This window comes from Tachysurus vachellii, chromosome 3 (genome assembly GCF_030014155.1).
Source record: "Tachysurus vachellii isolate PV-2020 chromosome 3, HZAU_Pvac_v1, whole genome shotgun sequence".
In the NCBI taxonomy this organism is placed as follows: domain Eukaryota; kingdom Metazoa; phylum Chordata; class Actinopteri; order Siluriformes; family Bagridae; genus Tachysurus; species Tachysurus vachellii.
This window is the reverse complement of record NC_083462.1, coordinates 27063993-27086041: the sequence shown is the minus strand read 5'-3', so window position 1 is coordinate 27086041 and position 22049 is coordinate 27063993. Positions and strand designations below refer to the sequence as shown.

Here is a 22049-nt window from a genome sequence, read left to right as displayed (position 1 = left end):
GCCAATGCCAAACCATCGCAGGGCACACACACTCTCATTCACTCACGCAATCACACACTACATACAATTTTTCCAGAGATGCCAATCAACCTACAATGCATGTCTTTGGACCGGGGGAGGAAACCGGAGTACCCGGAGGAAACCCCCGAGGCACGGGGAGAACATTCAAACTCCACACACACAAGGCGGAGGCGGGTATCGAACCCCCAACCCTGGAGGTGTGAGGCAAACGTGCTAACCACTAAGCCACCGTGCCCCAGAACATCTTTCAGTCTTCATTAAATTAAGGAAATTCTTATGATTCTGAAACAAAGACATCCTAGACAATTGTTTGCTTCTAACTGTGTGGCAAAATATGGGTGTGATGGTTTCAACTATCATTGAAATATCCCTCTCTAATATCCCAGAAATATCAGAATATCTGATGCCTAATGAAAGTACAGAACCAACAAATCAATAAGTGTAATTTGTGTTTGTAGTGCAGACTGTAATGGTGTCCAATTTCCTGTCAGATTCCCACAGCGTGTAAGACAGAATGTAAGGCTCAAATCAGTCACAGTGGAACAATTCATAAACATTTATTATGATATACAAATATCTCTCTCCCTCTTTTATTTGTAATTTATCGTTTATTTGTTTGTTTCCTGAATCCCCAAAGGCTGATGCTAACTGAGGAGCAAAATGTTTATCGTCAGTTAATCGTTGACTTGAAAGCTTGAAGCTTGAAGCTGATTGGATAAAAGGCTACGGTTGATGACGTGGGCGCCGGTCAGATAAGTATGCGCGTATAATGTGTGCACGCGCTAGTTGGCTGAGAGCAGCACCGAACCGCACTCAACTCAATAAAGTATCTAGACCCTGAAGCACTGAATGTAATGTAGCCTTTGATAATGACGCAAGGCGGTAACACGGATAGAAGCAACAAGTCCGTGTTAGGAAAGCATCAGTAACTTCCTATTTAAAGACCGTATTTCGGAGAATCCGGTGCACGAGACTGCAGGTAGGAGGATTATTACCATGCATATGCTTACAAGTTTTAATATGTTTTAAGCTTCATGCAAATCTCAGTTAGTATCTGTTTGGAATAGAATTTGGAAGTTCAAGCCTTTAATAATCTGGTGCATGGTTTAATAGCTGCATAATGTATTTGTGTCATTCTAATGATTGGTGCATGGTAATAAATAAGAATAAAGGATTAATAAGTGTGTGTAATGTGCGTAATAAACAAATCAGGTGGGTTGTTATTCATTTCAGATGTAGTGTTTGTGCTGTACAGTGGATTACTGGATTTAATAAACAAACTCACAGTGAAATGCTTGCATGCAAACTCATAAACACCTTGTGTTAGAGCATTATTAATATTACTGCATTTATGGATTTATGGCAGTTTTTTACTGTGTTGTTTAGAATATTGAGAATAATCCATTTGCCTTGGAGTCATTTGAGTCACATTTGCCTTGGAGATATTTGAGTCACTTTTGCGAGGTAGCCTGGTCAACTGCTTTAGGCCCATCTGGTTTTACAGGTAGTCTAACACACCTTCCAGTAATGATGAATATCCTCCAGTTCAACTGTTGTCTGAACCCTAACAGAAAGCCAAAATTAGTTTTTTTTTTGGTGTATTATTTTTTACCATTCTTACATAAGGAAAGGCCACAATGCATTTTTTTTATTTCATTACTCCCATAGACATTTTTAAACGATGTTTATAGACAGTGGCTATTGCTTTGTCCTTGACCATACTGTCCAACACAAGTAACACATTTTAGACATAGTCGTACTTTTGCTAATTGTACAACAACTTAAAAGACTGAGTGAACAGTGTATACTGTATTAACTGTCATTGGTAGTAATGTAAAGTGCATCCCAGTAATTTGGTCATTTTAATACGCGAGTTTTCTGAACAGCAGAAAATTGCATGGGAAATAAAAATTTCACTGAACGAACCATATGCTTCAGATACTTTTTTGGTAGCTGCTTTGAGTTTTAAGTGCAACCTTTTTTTTTTTGCATTTTTTTTTTTTTTTTTGCATTTTTTTCTTTTTAAGTGCATTCTAAAATTCGGAATAATGCCAGAGCCTACAATCAATGAAAATGTGAGACGGAAGTTACTAATTTCAGATATAGTGAATTTTGTTTTCATATATATATATATATAAATATATATTTTACATACATATATATGTATATATATATATATATATATATATATATATATATATATATATATATATCCCATGTTTTTGGAATGTATAAACTTCTCATCAGGCCTGGAAGTGATGTAGTCCTGGTTCTCAATCCTCCTCTTCAGGGCATGGTTTCCCTCGTTGCCTCTCCCTTATCCTTTTTCCGCCTAGGAGAAGGGAGTGAGGGAAGCTGGAGTGGGGGATTACACCAATGGCCTTGGGTTTTTTGTTTCTGGTATGCACCACTGGCCAGAGTCCTTTCTCTCTCTCCCTCAACTTTATCTTGGCCTAAATAGAATTTTTGTTCAGTTCTTTTTGTGTCTATATGGTTCATTTGAGTCAATCGAGTGCTTTTAGTTCTGTTTATGGGTTGTATTTTATGTGTATGAGAGATTACGGTGAATGGTAAAATGAACCCTCGATCATCCTATTTTCACATTTTACATTTATCCCAGCCATAAATAATGCATGGTGCAGCTGACATTATACTGTACACGGTTCCTAAATGCTCACACCATCTATTTCTCTCACAGTGTGTATTGATTTTAATGAAAAGTATAATATGCAAGTAATTGCAAGTAATTTCATTGGAGAAGCAGTGTGTCACATTAGCATTGCGTGTCCTAATCTGATCTCACTTTTAATAACTTACACAGTACTGTAATCATTCATGGACAAATGATTTATTGTGAATTCTTGCAGACTCACAAAGACATCAACAATTTTTAGATTTTATCATGTGTGCTGCATGTCGAGACTCACATACTTAATACTTTCTTGAAGCAGTTATCAGGAAATTCCTTTTAGTGACTATCTCGCTATGCGATTTGTTTAAATATAAAAGTTTCTGTCTGCACTGAATACTAGATGTAATTTGGCCAACTGTCTCTCTGTGCTTTGGTATGGGTTCAAAAGTCCTTGGGACAGACAGTTTAGGTCACTTTTGGTTGAGCTGGTGAAGCCTGTATGTGAAAATTTGCTGGTAAGTTGGTTCCAGGATCTCTAAAACTGCAATGTAACAGCACAATGGAGCACCATGTAATTTAATTTTTACTTTATTGAGGCAGTAAAGTGCATCTAGATGCTAGAATTCACAGCACACCACGAGGAATATTGAACACACTTGGAGATATTTTCAGTTTGTACTCGATTCTAATTATGTTATCTACAGTATGTTGACAGAGAAAACACTGATTATTACTTATTCTGGTTTAATTGGGGACACTGAGCGAGTCATGTCTCTGAGGAACAGAAAAGTAAGCAAGCATGAAGTCCTTGCAACTTTGAGCTAAATTAACAGCCTCACTACCTACAGTACATCTGGCAGTGTCACCTTATTCTAACATTGCAGACTAGATTCACACAGTTTATACAGCTTTTTAAACCTTTTCACCGATGCACAAATTCTGATGCACAAAAGAAGATTAAATAACAAATATAGAAATTATTAACTTCACTGCTTACTGTCACTTATAAAATAATGTCCAGGCTACAGATTTACTCATGTTTGGTCCCCTGCTCTGGCTTATTATTATGTATTGGTGTACTGTAGTACATTCTGTTTACATGAATAAACTGTAGTCTCTGTCAAATAGCCTGTTCTATAAGCACTATACTGTCAATGGTTCTCATACTGTTTGCTTGGATGTTCTGTTCTTTGTGTCTTTTAGGCTTTTCATTTGTACTATCTGATCAAAATGTAGTACTACTAGTAGTAATAATAATAATAATAATAAAGTGCATGCATGTTTAGTCACATCTAGCTTTATAGCTTTTACTAGCTATTTATTCGGCAACAAAACTAGCAGGAAAGCAAAACAAAGGTCTTCCGAAATTCATATTTGTTCCAAACAGTAGCATTTAAAATCAGGAGTAGACCTGTGATCAATGCGAAACAGCAAGCCAAAAATAAGCTTGTAGTATATACAGCAGCATTACTTATTCACCTTCACCCCATTTCTCTTGTGAACTTTGGAAGATGTTCCAATAATTCTGCTTTCAGATCTTGTTAATTCCAGTCTAAAGGTTCTGGCTGCACAGTCATTCATATGTCATACAATCATACAACATACAATCAACACTTTTCTTCATTTATTTACATATGATGCACTCTGTTGGTATTCAGCTTGATAGTGTTTCTTGTTAAAGTAAATTCATGGTAAGGATTTTCCAGTGATTATATTTGCTTAATATGCGTGCATTAACATTCTGGATATTGTATGGATATAACACAACCATGGTGCAAATATATGCTAAGATTTTTAATACTACAGTACAGAATACTATGTGACATGTTCTGTTATATTCTGATATAAAAATATATATTCTGATATTTTTGTCAGAATTCTCATTTTGAATTATATAAATGATTACAATTCCTAAGATGTTGTATTCAGCTTATGCAACAATTTCATGCATTGTAGGTGATGTGAAAGATGTCCTGAAGAAAATGCAATAGTCTGCACTGATTCCCGGATGATTACTGCTCATGCAGTTCTGCACTGATGATCTGTTAACTCTGCAACCTGCCCAAAAGCTGTTTTTGCTGAAATTCTACCATCACACAAGTGCAGTTTTTTGGGACCTTCATCTCTACTATATTGGTGTATAATGGCAGACTTTACTCCTTGTCTTTAGCTTTCTGAAGGCTTGATTATTTAATAACATTTAAAAACACTTAGAAATGTCAGAGTCTCCTGAGAGAGACGCCCCACTGCTGCATCTTCAGGAGGTCAATTCCAGCCGAGCTGGAGGCTGCACCCTTTCCCGAATTAATTCCTCCTCCTCCTCGTCCCCAACCATGACAATGGAGAGTCATCCCATCTGCATACCTTCACCCTATGCAGACATTGGGCATGAGTTCTCCACCCTGCCTTTCTATAGCCCCACCCTGCTCAGCTACAGTGGGCCTCCACTTCCTGATTGCCCCTCGGTGCATCAGTCACTCAGCCCCACCATCTTCTGGCCCTCTCAGAGTCACATGGCACCTCTGGCACTGCATCGCCAACAATCACACTGCCAGCAAAACCAGCCGAGCAGCGGCACCTGGCAGGAGCTCACATCCCGCAATTACACAGCTAATGAAAACAGGTATGTCTCTTCATCAACAATTTAACTTTCTTGTTGTGTTCACTGATAAGCAATGCAAGTCAACGCATCTCTTTAAATTTTTAAAATATTTTTTAATAAACCTCCATATTATCCTGTGTTTGTACCAATTATTAGAAGATTAAAATATTGGATACATAAAACAACTTTCCTTCTTTGCTAATCCTCCTGATGACAGGTGTGAGTTCAAATCAAGTGTCTACACCCAGCATTTACTTCGTTTGTAGCACAGACTTAGTAGAATAAAACGTCTAATATTTTGTTAGTTCTTAACACAGACCATCTGCTTAAAATAAAATATATTTTCAGAGAAAAAACTCTTTAAGTTTTTGAAATTTAGACAAAAGTCACACAATGTGCACCACCAGTGCTTGAATGTAAGGCATGTTAATTCAAAAATCTTCTACTGTTGCACTTCATGGGGGTAGGGGTGGGGGGTGCCATGATGGTTTTGAGTTTTAATGGATCGCTGAAGAGAACTGTAAGCTAACTTCTGGCAAAATCTCTGACGGTACCTTTCAAACCATAAATAAGGCCTTTACACCCAAGCTGAGTATTTTAGGGATAAAACAGTAATACAGCAGTGTTTCAATTATTATTTTTTTCCCTCTACTCCAGCAAATCTATGGGGAAACGATCGGTGGATGGTGAGGAAAGCTTCAGTTGTACAGAGAGCAAAACAGACATGCACTATTGTGCTGTCTGCAGTGACTACGCCTCTGGCTACCACTACGGCGTTTGGTCCTGTGAGGGATGCAAAGCCTTCTTTAAAAGGAGCATCCAAGGTAACAAGTCCTTAAAGGCGTTTTGTATTGACAGGTATCTGGACGTGCACATTATTACATGCTTTTTTACAGTTACAAATTTCTCTTTTATTGTGATCACTTTGGGTTTGGTATTGTAAGGGTTGTGTAGCTCAAACAATAAATGTATTTTAAAACTATTAATAACTAGGTGTTCACAGACAAACACTTAATCTTATTGCCCTAATACGCATTTTGACCGTATTCATCCAAATGAGAATTAAATCAGCTCTCCAGTTCCTAAAAGTAAGGTGGTTTCCAGCATCAAGGGCTTCAGGAGCACAGCACAATGTTCCCCGTTAAGAGTTTAATTGGAAGCCATCCTATTCTGTTTGTTTTGTTTGTGTCTGTTCTCTCTGTGGACTCTCACTAAAGCCAGGCACAAACTGTGACCCTCAACATGTATGTAGTGGTTTATTTGAGATGGCTTCCATCAGTTTTCGCTTATTGTGAATTTACTGAGTATGTCAGCTATGAACACAGCTGCTCACATGTGTCCTGTCTCTTGATTAGGACATAACGACTACATCTGTCCTGCAACCAACCAATGCACCATTGATAAGAACCGGCGCAAGAGCTGCCAGGCCTGTCGACTTCGCAAGTGTTATGAAGTGGGGATGATGAAATGTGGTAAATGTTGATTTGAATTTCACGCGTTCATTCTTTTTTTTAATTGTCTCATATGATGCTAAATCCTAGCATGCTTTGTCAAGTTTTAACTGAGAATATGGACTTTGTTTTATACCCTTGGTTTGGACTTTGGCAGTCATCATGTCATGCTGTGTTATTATGGAGTAATGATCTGATAACTAGTGGTATGGTAATATCATTTACACACACACACACACACACACACACACACACACAAACACACTAAAGTTTAGCACTTTCTAGTCTTATATTTTTTTCTGTTTTTCTTTGTGTCTGGACAGAACATATCATAAACATGCAGTCAGGGGTCAATATTTGAACAGACCTTCTCACGACTGAAAAATAATAAATTAGCTAATTAGTGCCACTGAAAATTGCAATTTGTTTTTCTATAGAGATAAATTTGCTGTCTTAACTAAAGGACAATGACATTTTCTGCCAGGATTAATTTTTACTCATTTAAATGAAGCCTGTACATGTGTCAGTACAAGGCACTGATCAATATAAAAGGCTCATGTTTTGAAATCCTTATTAGTCCTGAAGGCTGTTTTTCTTTAGTCCTTTAAGAGCCTAGTTTTTTTCTGTTGCTTAGTAAGTATTTACTGTGGGTAAAGTCAAGAGAGCACAATTTATTTACAAAAGCTTTTAATCATTTCTTGAATTAGTCACTATCCAGCCTGTGCTTAATTTCTAATGTAAGAAATTAGGCTACATAAAAAAGATTTGCTAGTAACATATTAGCTTGTTGGCTCTTTTCTTTCAGTTACATGTTTAAAACAATTACATGTTTTTAAAACAACCTATTCCATTTTTCCTTATTTATATACTTTCCCCATATGTATTTTCATAATATTCACTGCTAATAGTATCATGTTTGTTAAAATCTAATATTGAAAAACATTCATAATTTTATAACTGCAAACTCGTCGCCTGACATTCTGAGCCAATCACAACTCGGACTTTATCCGAAGATAAATTGTTTCAGTCGTAACACAACAATTAGGGCAAGCTTTTCTTATATTGTTTACATTCACAACACAATCTGTTAACAAGCACGCTCTATTAAATGACGCACCAGGAATAACAAGGTTTCAAATAAATGTGTCAATCTAAGACATTTGAAAGTTTCTTCACTTTGGTGGAGGTTAATTTTCCTTGAAATCATTGTTAGTGGGATTAATTGATTATTGGGCTTCCAATATGGTTGCTCAGAACAAAACAACAAATGTTCAGAAAAAAAATATTCTATCCTATCCTGTGGTGTTAGTAAAAAAGTAAAAAGCTAATCATGTCTTATGTAGGTATGCGTCGGGATCGTGGCAGCTATAATCGTGGAGGCTCACAGCAGAGGAGAGTGGCACGATCTCCTGCCAGAGCTTTGGCCAGCAGTCAGAGACAACCAGAGCGGAAATCAGCCCCAGTGAACAGGGTAAAGGAAGTTTTTACTGCTGCACTGAGCCCAGAGGAACTGATAGCTCGCATCATGGAAGCAGAGCCACCAGAAATATATCTAATGAACGATATGAAAAAGCCCTTTACTGAGGCCAATGTCATGATGTCACTCACCAACTTGGCTGACAAAGAGCTTGTCCACATGATCAGCTGGGCCAAGAAGATCCCAGGTGTGTCTCAGTGTTTGTGTGAAATGTTTGTGTGACAATGAAACGCATATTTGTATTACTGTATTACAAAGAAACATCAGTTTCCTTTTTTTCCTTTTTAGTCGATTACCTGTCTTATACGACAGCCACATAATATTCTAGATTTCTGCAGTAATTGTGTTTACTTTCATATTTCTGACTATTTAATAAAATCAGCTGTTAAATAAATAGTGCTTGTCTGTGGGAGGAATCCTATTATTGCTGATTTGTAAATTGAAAAGCGTCTCAGCAGGCAGTAAACAGTGTACACCTGTTTCTCTACAGCAATCCAGCTGTTTCTTCTCTCGGTTCAGGTCCATTAAAGCTCAGAAACAAAGCAACTGAATTGACCCTATTCTAGTATTCTCTAAGGTTTTCTCTTTTCCCTCACAAATTTCCAAGCAGGTGATTTTCTTTGATTAAATGCTATCTTTATTATGTCTCTACACCTTGGCAGTTCTGCTCAGCTCCGGTGCACTTTTGTATTTTGCGGCAGTGGAGGTGTTTCTTTTGAGGCCTGGGTGCCATTTGAGGAACCAGTAGGTGTGATGATTTATGGTGTGAGGTGCCATTGTTATTGCTTGGTCCTCATTGTGCCGCATTTAGTTTTGCTATAATCATTGTGCTAAAACTGAAGTGTGATTCTGGAGCAGGGGATTGTTAGTTACATCTTGGTAGTTAATTATGTCAATATTATGATATACAGTATAGGGGGGCACGGTGGCTTAGTGGTTAGCGTGTTCGCCTCACGATTCCCGCCTCCGCCTTGTGTGTGTGGAGTTTGCATGTTCTCCCCGTGCCTCGGGGGTTTCCTCTGGGTACTCCGGTTTTCTCCCCCGGTCCAAAGACATGCATGGTAGGTTGATTGGCATCTCTGGAAAATTGTCCGTAGTGTGTGATTGCGTGAGTGAATGAGAGAGTGTGTGTGTGTGCCCTGCGATGGGTTGGCACTCCGTCCAGGGTGAATCCTGCCTTGATGCCCAATGATGCCTGAGATAGGCACAGGCTCCCCGTGACCCGAGAATAGTTCGGATAAGCGGTAGAAAATGAGTGCGTGAGAGTGAGTGATATACAGTATGCTTATTATGGTGTGCTAGGAGAAGATTCTAGTCTTTTTAGCATTATAGTATTTATATAATAATCAGATATTGTACAACACTGAATATAATAATATCTACTTTCACTTTTCAGCATGCCATTATACTCAGATCAAATTTACATGCATTATACTCACATCAAAAATGTAACATTATGTATATTTTTTTTATTCCTTACTTACCATTAAACCAGAGGTTCTGTAGAAACAAAAAAAGCAATAGACCAATCAGAGGCCTTACTATATTAAGGTCACTGAAAACATCTGCTTGGTAAACTGACTTCTGTTTTTGGATGCAACTCCTGTCAGTATCAAATCATGGGGCCGATCTTCATGAGCTTGTGGGGGGAGAAGTTCAAATGTAAAACCCACCTAACTGTTAAAGAATAATTTTGAAAAGTTAAAGACAAATCTTAGCTAATGCACCTTTGTTGTGTGCTTTTTCTGTTTGTTTTTTTATGCAGATGCGGCTTTTGCGTAATTATTAAAATTATTGTCTGCAGGTTTTGTGGAGCTCAGCCTTTTTGACCAGGTGCACCTGTTGGAGTGTTGCTGGTTAGAGGTCCTGATGTTGGGGCTGATGTGGAGGTCTGTTAATCATCCTGGAAAGCTTATCTTCTCCCCAGATCTTATTTTAAGCAGGTACAGTTATTCATGCACCAAAATTTACGTTTGTATCCATCTGTTAAAAACTTGCTCCATGATACAAAAGCTGGTCGAGCTTTTTCTGTAGCCAATGTCAGACAGTAAACCCATTCAAATCCCTTGTTCAACTATTCTCCTGGATTAAAATCAATATTTATCTGGTTGACAAACAGTGACATGGTTGAAGGTCATAGCAAAGGCAGGTCACAGGCAGTGGGTGAAACAGTTCACACACACATAGACAAACGCACACATAAACACACAAACATTCATGCCTGCACACACACACACACACACATAAACACACAAATATTCATGCCTGCACACACATACACACACACACACACACACACACAGACAAACGCACACATAAACACACAAACATTCATGCCTGCACACACATACACACACACACATAGACAAATGCACACATAAACACACAAACATTCATGCCTGCACACACATACACACACATAAACACACAAACATACATGCCTACACACACATACACACACACACACACACACATAGACAAACGCACACATAAACACACAAACATTCATGCCTGCACACACATACACACACATAAACACACAAACATACATGCCTACACACACACACACACACACACACATAGACAAACGCACACATAAACACACAAGCATTCATGCCTGCACACACATACACACACATAAACACACAAACATTCATGCCTGCACACACATACACACACAGATAAACACACAAACATTCATGCCTGCACACACATACACACACATAAACACAAACATTTATGCCTGCACACACATACACACACACATAAACACACAAACATTCATGCCTGCACACACATACACACACACATAAACACTCAAACATTTATGCCTGCACACACATACACACACACATAAACACACAAACATTTATGCCTGCACACACATAAACACACAAACATTCATGCCTACACACACACACACACACACATAAATACTGTACACAATTATACATGCCTGCACACGCACACACACACACACATAAACACACAATTATACATGCCTGCACACACACACCCACACATAAACACACAATTATACATGCCTGCACACACACACACAGACATAAACACACAAACATACATGCCTGCACACACACCCACACATAAATACACAATTATACATGCATGCACACACACACCCAACACATAAATACACAATTATACATGCCTGCACACACACACACACACATAAACACACAAACATACATGCCTGCGCACACACACACACATAAACACACAATTATACATGCCTGCACACACACACCCACACATAAACACACAATTATACATGCCTGCACACAGACACACACACATAAACACACAATTATACATGCCTGCACACACATACACACACACACACATAAACACACAAACATACATGCCTGCACACACACACACACACACATAAATACACATTTATACATGCCTGCACACACACACACACATAAACACACACAGACATAAACACACAAACATACATGCCTGCACACACACCCACACATAAATACACAATTATACATGTCTGCACACACACACATAAATACACAATTATACATGCCTGCACACACACACATAAATACACAATTATACATGCCTGCACATACACACACACATAAACACACAAACATACATACCTGCACACACACACATAAACACAAAATTATACATGCCTGCACACAGACACACACACATAAACACACAAACATTCATGCCTGCACACACACACATAAATACACAAACATTCATGCCTGCACACACAGACACACACACATAAACACACAAACATTCATGCCTGCACACACAAACACACACACATATATAGACACACAAACACATGCCTGCACACACATCTACACACACAAATAAACACACACTTCATCACACATACACACACATATATATATATAAACACACAAACGTACATGCCTGCACACACATATACACACACATAAACACACAAACCTACATGCCTGCACACACATTTACACACACACATAAACACACAAACCTACATGCCTGCACACACATTTACACACACACACATAAACACACAAACATACATGCACGCACACACACAAAGATACATGCATGCACACACACAAACATACATGAATGCACACACATATACACACAAAAAACGTTCACACAAACACATATAAACACAAACATGCATGCACACACATATAGATGCACAAAAATGCTCACACACACACATAAACACACAAACATACATGCCTGCACACACATATACACACACATAAACACACAAACATGCATGCACACACATATACATACACACATAAACACTCAAACATACATGCATGCACACACACACAAACATACATGCATGCACACACACATATACACACAAAAACGTGCACACACAAACACATATAAACACACAAACATACATGCATGTACACATATACACACACATATTACCACACAAACATACATGCCTACACACACACACAAAAACACACATATATCCATGCAGATGTGCACACACACACTCAGACACACATTTTCACAGTATTACATGGGTGTTTCATACTTATGTGTTTATGTGATGTGAAATGAGAAATCAAAAAACAACACTTTTCTTTCAACTCAATAAGTTTACAATTAATAAGCTTAACTGCATCTAAATTGAGTTCTGCTCTATTGAATTCTATGAATGTGAACAGAATGTCCTGTGAGTCATGTCTCATTGTTGCAGGGTAAAGTCTTTATTTTTCAGTCTTTGATCTGAAGGGTTTTTTTACATAGAGCCTCCTAGAGTAATATGAGTTTATGCTATTCTGTGCCCTGCTTTAGTCGTTTTTTGACTGGTTACTTAGAGTCCTGAGATTAGTCAGTTCTTCATCCTACAGTCACACACTAACTCTCATTATGTTTTGGTTGATTCACTCTGTAAACAAGCTCCAAACAAGGTCTCTTAGGTATGATTCTAATACTCAGAAAAATTAAATCCGTTCAAATCCAGTTAATTGTAGCAGATAATGCTTAATGGTTGTGCCCTTAATTACAAGACTTACTTCTGAATAAAAAGATTTTATCAATAATTTGAAGAAGCTGCATTATGGTAGGATATAAAGGCACAAACCTGCGCTTCCAAGCAAAAATGCCAAAAGAAGAAATCTTAATTCATCACGTACATTAACGTGTATGTTAAAATATCTATTTTTATTTTCTAACAGCTAGTGGGAAAGTTAGAGGTCAGAGGTCATTCTTCATTTGTTCAGCTACATCTCTTTATATATAATGTAGCTACAGAACAGTTCATACTACTTACTATTTGATCTTCTTTAAGATGTCCTTTTAACATTCAAAACACAAGTTGTGACCAATGAGGAGTTCATTATTACTTTATGGATTCTTTCCTATAACACAGAGACCTAGTGCGAGGTCCTGGAATAGTAGAAGTAGGTGTGTAACCAAGTGCACACTGAGTAATTATTGAAGAACATTTATTCAGAGAGTGAAATAAGGGTGTCAGCCTCACAGTCTAAATATTACAATAATAAATTAATAAATATTATTTTTCAATCATTAATTAGTAAAAAAAAAAAAAAATATTCAGCATTTTTTTTCTGGTAATGGAAGCACAGCACCTCATTTTATTTTGATATAGCTACATGCTCTGTCATGTTTTATTTCATTGTTTATGATATCTTACAGAAAACTTGGTCTTAAAATAAAAGTGACCTGTCTGGAATTATTATGAGGCAAAGATCGTAACAATGTCAGGGTGTTATACAAGTTATGCAACTATTTAATTTTCGAACTAGCTTAATGCTGACTTACCTTAGCGTGATTCTGTACAGGCACTTGAGCCATTCAGACTGAAACAAATCTCACTATTGGGGTTCTCTGAAAACCAAAAATGGTGATTTTTTTGTTCTTCGGTTGCTCCCTGTTTGGGGTCGCCACAGTGGATCACATGGTCCGCATATTAGACTTGGCACAGGTTTTACGCCGGATGCCCTTCCTGCCGCAACTATCCCATTTTTATCCGAGCTTGGGACCGGCACTGAGAGATAGCTCTTCAGAAGCCAGGCTGTGACAATGAGAGTGTGAAATCCTGCTGCTGGACTACCAGGCCGTGTCCACTGTTCTTTAGTTTTGCTTAATAATATGAAATAGTAAACAAACTGTTTCACGGTTAGGCTTATGGACTACAGTGAAGTTTGTGAATTTTTATGTATAAATAGTTTGTGGTGTAATTCAATAAAGCTTTTTAGGACAGTTTATTTGAGACCTAGGCTTTTGTTTCTATGATGTTCAGTTCATTAACTTTCACATCCTCAAATATCAAAATTAATCAGAATCACAGCCTTATTTGGAAGTTTATTTGGAAGGCTTATAATTCTTATGTTGATTTCACAGGGACGAGAGCAGCTGCGTGCAGGGCTTTGTGGAAATCTTTGACATGTTGCTGGCTGCCACGTCCCGATTCAGAGAGCTGAAGTTACAGAGAGAGGAGTATGTCTGTCTCAAGGCCATGATCCTCCTCAACTCTAGTAAGTCTTCTTGTGTGAGAGCTGCTATGAACTCTTAAATACACATCTATTTGTAATTTCCCCTAAGGATTTGGTTGTTTGTATGTGTGTGTGTTTCTTATTTTGGTGTGTGTTTGAGTTTGCACACATTGTATTTTTAAATCTGGCACTCTTTCATGGCCCTACAATAAATGGGTTTCAGCAAAGTTCATTGCGTTTTTCTACCCTGATGGGAGTGTTGGTAAGGTTTATTAAGAGTATTGTTTACACTATAAATGTCTAAATGGAACAAAATACTTGTTTTGGGGAGTCATGCTTTCTTTCAGCACATATATCCATTTCATTTAAAACTGCACTATTAATGAGTGCTGGTGTAGTATTAAGTCTGTCAGCAGGTCTGTATATTTCTTTTCTATAAATTTTGGTTTGTCTCCTTCTCTTACCAGAAGATCAATTGCAATTCACTCAACAAAAAGCCTTAACATCTGTTCAGAATTAATAGTTTAGCTTTTGTGACTTGTGAAGTAATGTGCTGGGTGACTTTGTGCTATTGCAGACATGTGTCTGAGTTCAGCTGAGGCAGATGATGAACCTCAGAGCAGGACCAAACTAATGCAGATGCTGGACTCTGTTACGGACGCTCTGGTCTGGGCCATCTCGAAGATGGGCTTGAACTTTCAGCAGCGCTCTACACGTCTGGCCCACCTGCTCATGCTGCTCTCACACATACGTCATGTCAGGTAAAGAGTATCTAAATGGTGTATGAGTAATGCATAAACTGTCTGTGAAATCACTGATTTGTTATAATATTATTACTATTATGGAACTTTATAATTAAACTGATTTTTATTGTTATTAATTTGCTCTTATATCAGCAGTTTGGCTTTAAATAAATAGTTCACTTTAAATCACTTACAGGAAATATGACGTATTCAACCAGTAAATAAATAAATAAATATTTGTTTGTTTATTCATTTATTTATTTATTCATCTCTTGATGCAGTAATAAAGGTATGGACCATCTGCACTGCATGAAGATAAAGAAGGTTGTGCCTCTGTATGACCTGCTCCTGGAGATGCTCGATGCCCACATCATGCACAGCTCACGTCTGCCCCACTCCACTGTGGCCATTGTGCACGAGGAGCACTCTGATGCACCAGAAAACTACAGCTGCTCCTCTCAGCAGTGGGCACAGTCGGTCATAGAGGGGCCTGTGGAGCTCAGCCAAAATGGTAAAGCCAAATTCATCCAACTGGTTTTCCCAGACTGCCACACATTTTTGGGCAAACACAACCTTTACTACATTCTAAGCTGTAATAGCTTAATAAAATAAGGACTTGTAATAAAACAGGAATATGTGTTTGGATAGATTTATAATATTTTAAATATAACTCATGATACATTTACATTACGTATAGTTTTTCATTAAAATGTGACTAAACTTTATTTAAGTTTCTAATTACTAGACTAAATCATCTGGAGTGAACATGATCATTTCATGTAGTATTAATGTAAACCAACTGAGGGTGTTGGCATTATACGTTGTTTTAACAGTTTCAGTAGTTTTACCAGTAGTTTTAACAGTTTCAATTCAATTCAATTCAAGATTATTTGTATAGCACTTTTTACAATGGACATTGTCTCAAAGCAGCTTTACAGAACATAAACATAGAACAGAAGATAAACATAAGGAGTAGTATATAGAATTAATTTAATAAAAATTCAAGATATATATAGTTCACGGTGTGTATGTATGTATGTATATGTGTTTATCCCCAATGAGCAAGTCTGAGGTGACTCAGGCAGCAGTGGCAAGGAAAAACTCCCTTAGATTGGTAAAGGAAGAAACCTTGAGAGGAACCAGACTCAAAGGGGAACCCATCCTCATATGGGTGACACTAGATTGTGTGATTACAAATATACAGTCAGACAAATGTTGTATTGGTGTAGGGATCACATGGAGTTCAGATCTCCTCTTAGTATCATAGAGTCCAACTGGAGCTGGTAGATCTGTAGATGTCTCAGGATTCTCACAGAGTCGGCCTCATCTCAGTGGAGGTCCAAAAACTCCATCGCAAGGAAGACGATCGGAGCTGGTACAATGTCTGGATGTCTCGGCATGGGTAGAAAAGGAGAGAAGCAGTGGAGAGAGATTAACATATCTGCTGTTCATAAAAATGTGCAAGTCTAGTGAATTAGTGCACAATATAATGGGATGTATTTTGTGTACGCCTGACTAAAGAGATGAGTTTTTAATCTACATTTAAACTGGAAAGTGTGTCTGAGCTCCGAACACTATCAGGAAGACTATTCCAAAGTTTGGGAGCTAAATAAGAAAACGCTCTACCACCTTTAGTGGACTTAGATATTCTGGGAAATACCAGAAGTTCTGAGTTTTGTGATCTCAGAGAGCATGAAGGATTGTAACGTGTTAGAAGACTAGTTAGATACGTGGGAGCTAAACCACCAAGGCTAAGAGCCTTGTATGTAAGTAGCAGCAGTTTGTAGTCGATTCTAAACTTAACAGGTAGCCAGTGTAGAGATGATAAAATTGGGGTTATATGATCATACTTTCGTGTCCTACTGAGAACTCTGGCAGCTGCATTTTGGACTAACTGTAGCCTATTTATTAAAGATGCAGGACAACCACCTAGTAATGCATTACACTAGTCCAGTCTAGAGGTCATGAAAGCGTGAACTAGCTTCTCAGCATCAGATACATACAGGATGTTTCTCAGCTTGGCAATATTTCTAAGGTAAAAGAAGGCTGTTTTTGTGGTTTGGGCGATATGATTTTCAAAAGACAAGTTGCTGTCTAATATAACACCCAGGTCTTTCACTGTCGAGCTACTAGTGACAGTACATCCCTCTAATTGGAAGTTAAAAAGTTTCTGTGTACTGGTTTTTGGACCTATAAGTAGTATGTCTGTCTTATCAGAGTTTAACAACAGAAAATTGCAGCTCATCCAGTCTTTTATCTCTCTAAGGCATTGAGTTAATTTGGACAATTTTGTTATTTCATATGGTTTTGATGAGATATATAACTGTGTGTCGTCAGCATAGCAGTGGAAACTAATCCCATGTCTTCAAATAATGTTCCCTAATGGAAGCATGTATATCGAGAAAAGCAGAGGTCCTAGAACTGATCCTTGAGGGACCCCATGATTAACTGGTAGTAAAGTGGAGGGTACACCATCTAATTCTACAAAATGGTATCGGTCAGATAGGTAGGATCTAAACCAACTTAAAGCTTGTTCATGAATACCTGTGTAATTTTGTAAACGATCTAGGAGAATGTTGTGATCTATAGTGTCGAATGCTGCAAGTAGAACTAATAGTGACATACAGTCTTTGTCCGAAGCTAAGAACAGGTCATTTGTGACTTTCACAAGTGCAGTTTCTGTGCTATGGTGGGGCCTGATCCCTGACTGAAACTCTTCGAGGATATTGTTCTCCTGTAAGAAGGAGCTCAGTTGAACAGACACAACCTTTTGAAGTATTTTAGACATAAACGGAAGGTGTGAAATAGGTCTGTAATGTGATATTTCATTTGGATCTAAATTAGGATCTAAATTTCAGTAGTTTTAAAAGCAGTTTTAACAGTAGTTTTAACAGTTTCAGCTATGTAGTAGAATAATGCAGTGGTAATGTCTCAGCTACATAATGCCAGGCACGTGGGTTTGAACCTCAGTTTGGGTACAAGCTCAGCATTCATTTCTATTAATGGCCTTGAAAATGCATGATGAAATCATGTGGAAGGTGTGAAAACAAACTGTGCTAATGTAACTCAATTCAATCATGTGGAACCGATGTACACAATTGAATTAAATAAATTTAATGAGGCAAACAGAACCTTCCCTCTTAGATGGCCTCATCCATTATATAGCATTTATGTGTTTCCTGAGATCCATCACTCTTAAATCTGAAATTGTCCATATATCACAAAAAAGTAAAACAAGTAGCTTAGGTCCTAGGTGAGACAAAAGAGTTCTGAATGATTGTGGAATCTGAAACTAAATATCAGTAATGGATCTAGCAGTGTGGACATTTTTATCAAATTGTAGTAATAGCAATGGTTTCTTATGAATGTGAGTTATCCACATTCAGTCATCTGTGATTGCACAAGTCTGTAATCGATCACTACAAAATTTTGTCTGTATTTTCTTCAGTGCACACTACACATAAATATAGCTGTGGTGCAAGATATTTATGTTTGCCTTTATGATGCCGTCTTGTTTTATCTAATGCTGATATATATTTATATTTTTTTTTACATTTAATTGAGAAATGAAATCTGTTTATCATTCTCTTGCTAGAGCTTAAAAGTGACCTAAGCATAGTGAAGACAGACTGAACCAAGATGTTTTTACCCAACGCAGCCATGCATCTCAAGGACATCAATCTGGACCTGGCGACTCAAAGAACTGGACCAAATCCGCTGTATGAAGCCTTAAATTGCATTGATTTTTGAAATTAAGAGTCTTACAGGTAAGCGTTCCCAGGAGTCCTACTTGTATTTAGTTGTTTTGCAAAACTCAGTGCATTTATTGTGTCTTTTCTGAGCCTTTTCTTTTTATGCATAAGCCGAGCATATGCTTCTTGATACTGTTAAAGGACAATTTAAAGACTTTTCCACTGTGACTTTGTTTAAATTGCAGCTTTAATAAAAGTGTGACATGTGTCACTCCTGCACTGTCAAATTTAAAATGACAAATCCCACACCTACGCCCCTGCCCCAAAGGAATTACCCTCTACTCTAAACACCATTATGTGCCTGTACTAGTTACTGCTTCTGAGTTTTTGTGCACATACAGTATATTATGCCTTTTTTTTTGGTGTTGAAAATCTAATTAAATGGTAAGCCAACAGGGTAACTTCTGCCAAATACACACAAATCGCACAATGAGAAATCTTGTGTTACACCAGCTGACAACATGAAACAAAATCATATACACACCGTATATGCATATAGGAAGCATAGAGACGCATGACAAATCAAAAGAAAAAACTGTGGCTCTGCTGGCTTGGTTGAAATCCACTTGGTCCTGCAGAGGAAAGGGTCACTGCAAATAAATACAGTGTTCTCCTGACTGACCACCTTTATCCTATGATGAAACATTCCTATCCTGATGTGAAGAGTTTTCTCTTCCAGCATGAAAATGCCTTTTTTCAAAGGACACATGGTCTCGGCGAATGCTTTGATAAGGATAAAAATAATGTAAATCATATGTTTTGGCCTTCACAATCACCAGAGTTTAACCCAGCAGAACATCTGAGAGATTTCGCACAGATGTTAGGCTGCTCTCTTCAACACCATCTTCGTAACAAAGGCCGATTGAAGCTGTTGTAATGTAGCTACTGTAGTATTTTTATCTTTGTTACCCAGTATTTTAGTGAGGAAGTTGATGTTTTTTCCCTGTAATTTGTCAATTGTCTGTATGTATCATTATGCAAACAAAAACTATTTCAGGACATCTGGATTCATATTTAATAATGATCAACTTTCTTAGCCAAAAAGACAAGTTCAGGTAGCAAGAAATGAGCTAACCCTGTAACCAATGGAATGATGAATATGGCACTGCCATAGTTTACATAATTACCTTTGCACTTGTATCTGTATACAGTATGTAAAGCCAGATTTGTTCTTAGCGGTTTAGCTTGTGGCTTTCAAATACTTGATCATGGACAGCTCTTAGATCCAAAGCATCCACATTCAAATAATTTTCCATTTTTCTAGGCTGACTTTGGTTTGTAGATTGATCCTGCTGTATCATTTTCGGCCATTGTGCATTAAAACATTGAGGTCTGTCATGACAATACAAAGGAAATTACTGCACTTAAATAGAATGTAGATTTTTAATTTTTTTTTTTTCAAGTTAAAAACATCCAGCGATTTTCAAAAGGAAAAGAATGGTAATGTCCACCTAAGGTGAATACAGAAAGAACAAACTTTTTATATTTTTTTAAATATTTTTCTTCTATACTAAATCTCCGCTACAGCTTTGGTGCTTGTATCAATAGCAAGAACAGATGCAGAAATGCCTGAAAACGTATGACTGCTACAAATGGTAATTATTAATAGGATTAAGTAATGTTACTGCCGTTGCATTAGAGGGCTGTAAATTCCATGATATGAGTCTATTATGACATGCCACGATGTTAAATCCGCTTCGATTTACTGCATTATATTGTAGCCAGGCAGATTTCTATTTAACTGAACTGGAGACATGATTATGTAAACTGTTACAGGTTAAGATACCAGATGTGTATCCTTATAGGACCCAAGTGAATGATTTTTTTTTTATTTTCATGATGGTGTTTGTAATAATTTTTTATTGGCTTCTGTTTGTTCAATATTGTACTTCGGCAGTAAATAGTGGTGTTACAATGTTAGTAGCATCAGTGCTGCTATGTATCAGTGACAAATCTTGTTATAAACCATTCATGAAGAGGATTTGTTTTTTGCATTATTTTAAACACTGTGTGTGTGTGTGTGTGTGTGTGTGTGTGTGTGTGTGTGTGTGTGTGTGTGTGTGTGTGAGTGTGTGAGTGTGTGTGAGTGAGTGAGTGAGTGAGTGAGTGAGTGTGTGTGAATTATTGAGGCCATTCATGAAATATTACAAGGACAAAAAAACAACACCACAAATTTAGTCACTTTTTTAAACAATGACATTTTACATACATCAGTTTATACACTGTTTAGATATATCAGCAATTTGTGTTATATTAATAATAATCATGCTATAATATTTTTCAGTCAGTTGCCCATTCTCTTGTAGGGTTCCAATTATTCTGGAGTTGACTACAGATTACATAATAATGGATTAATAGGCATAAAAGATTTCCCATCACATTTTGGTTGCACAATGAAATATTTATTACTAAATATGACGAAAAAATACAAGAAGCTCGGAAGTTCAAGAAATAAATTGCAGTACACATGAATAAGTTAAATGCTCTTAATGATCACCATGTCTATTTATGCTAAGGCTTGGAGAAAAAATACTGGTTCCCAAAAATGATTACTTAACAAAATACACACAAACGAGAAATATGGATATGTAAAAAAAAACCCAAAATAATCAAAATGATGCATATAAAATATTTAATTATTCTCCCTTTAGTGAAACTCTGAAAAAATAAAGTGGAAGCCAGTGCATCAGTGCATCAGCAAGTCTTTGTTAGGATGATTTATGTGCTTAACCTTCCCACAGTCACAATAGTAAAAGAACACAGAAGTAGTATTGCTTTTCTTAGTGAACAAATAGAATAAATTCAATTATATAAATATACTTATTAAAAACATTTATCCACTTATTAAAACAATATGCTTCTGGCAACCCGAGTGCTTCTAGAGTTTGC

The 22049-nt window shown here is 37.3% G+C and overlaps 1 protein-coding gene across 2 annotated transcripts; it reads left to right on the top strand.

Annotated features, from left to right (window-relative positions):
• The first annotated feature begins 814 nt into the window (after window positions 1-814).
• On the top strand, window positions 815-21108 carry esr2a (estrogen receptor 2a). Of its 2 annotated transcripts, XM_060866536.1 has the most exons (10): window positions 815-1000; window positions 4610-5276; window positions 5913-6079; window positions 6611-6727; window positions 8050-8370; window positions 9988-10126; window positions 14574-14707; window positions 15243-15426; window positions 15690-15919; window positions 19004-21107. In XM_060866536.1, exons 2-10 carry the CDS (start codon window positions 4870-4872, stop codon window positions 19039-19041), a joined length of 1737 nt encoding a protein of 578 aa, XP_060722519.1. In that variant the 5' UTR covers window positions 815-1000; window positions 4610-4869; the 3' UTR covers window positions 19042-21107. The 2 variants fall into 2 exon arrangements, with proteins under 2 accessions (XP_060722519.1, XP_060722520.1); XM_060866537.1 differs by lacking the exon at window positions 815-1000 and having other exon boundaries at window positions 4859-5276; window positions 19004-21108.
• The last annotated feature ends 941 nt before the right edge of the window (window positions 21109-22049 follow it).

Coding starts and splice junctions, on each gene's coding strand:
- esr2a (XM_060866537.1), top strand. CDS start 4,870: ATGTCAGAGTCTCCTGAGAGAGACGCCCCACTGCTGCATCTTCAGGAG. Junction 6,080..6,610: donor CTTTAAAAGGAGCATCCAAG/GTAACAAGTCCT, acceptor TCTCTTGATTAG/GACATAACGACTACATCTGT. Junction 15,427..15,689: donor TCACACATACGTCATGTCAG/GTAAAGAGTATC, acceptor CTCTTGATGCAG/TAATAAAGGTATGGACCATC.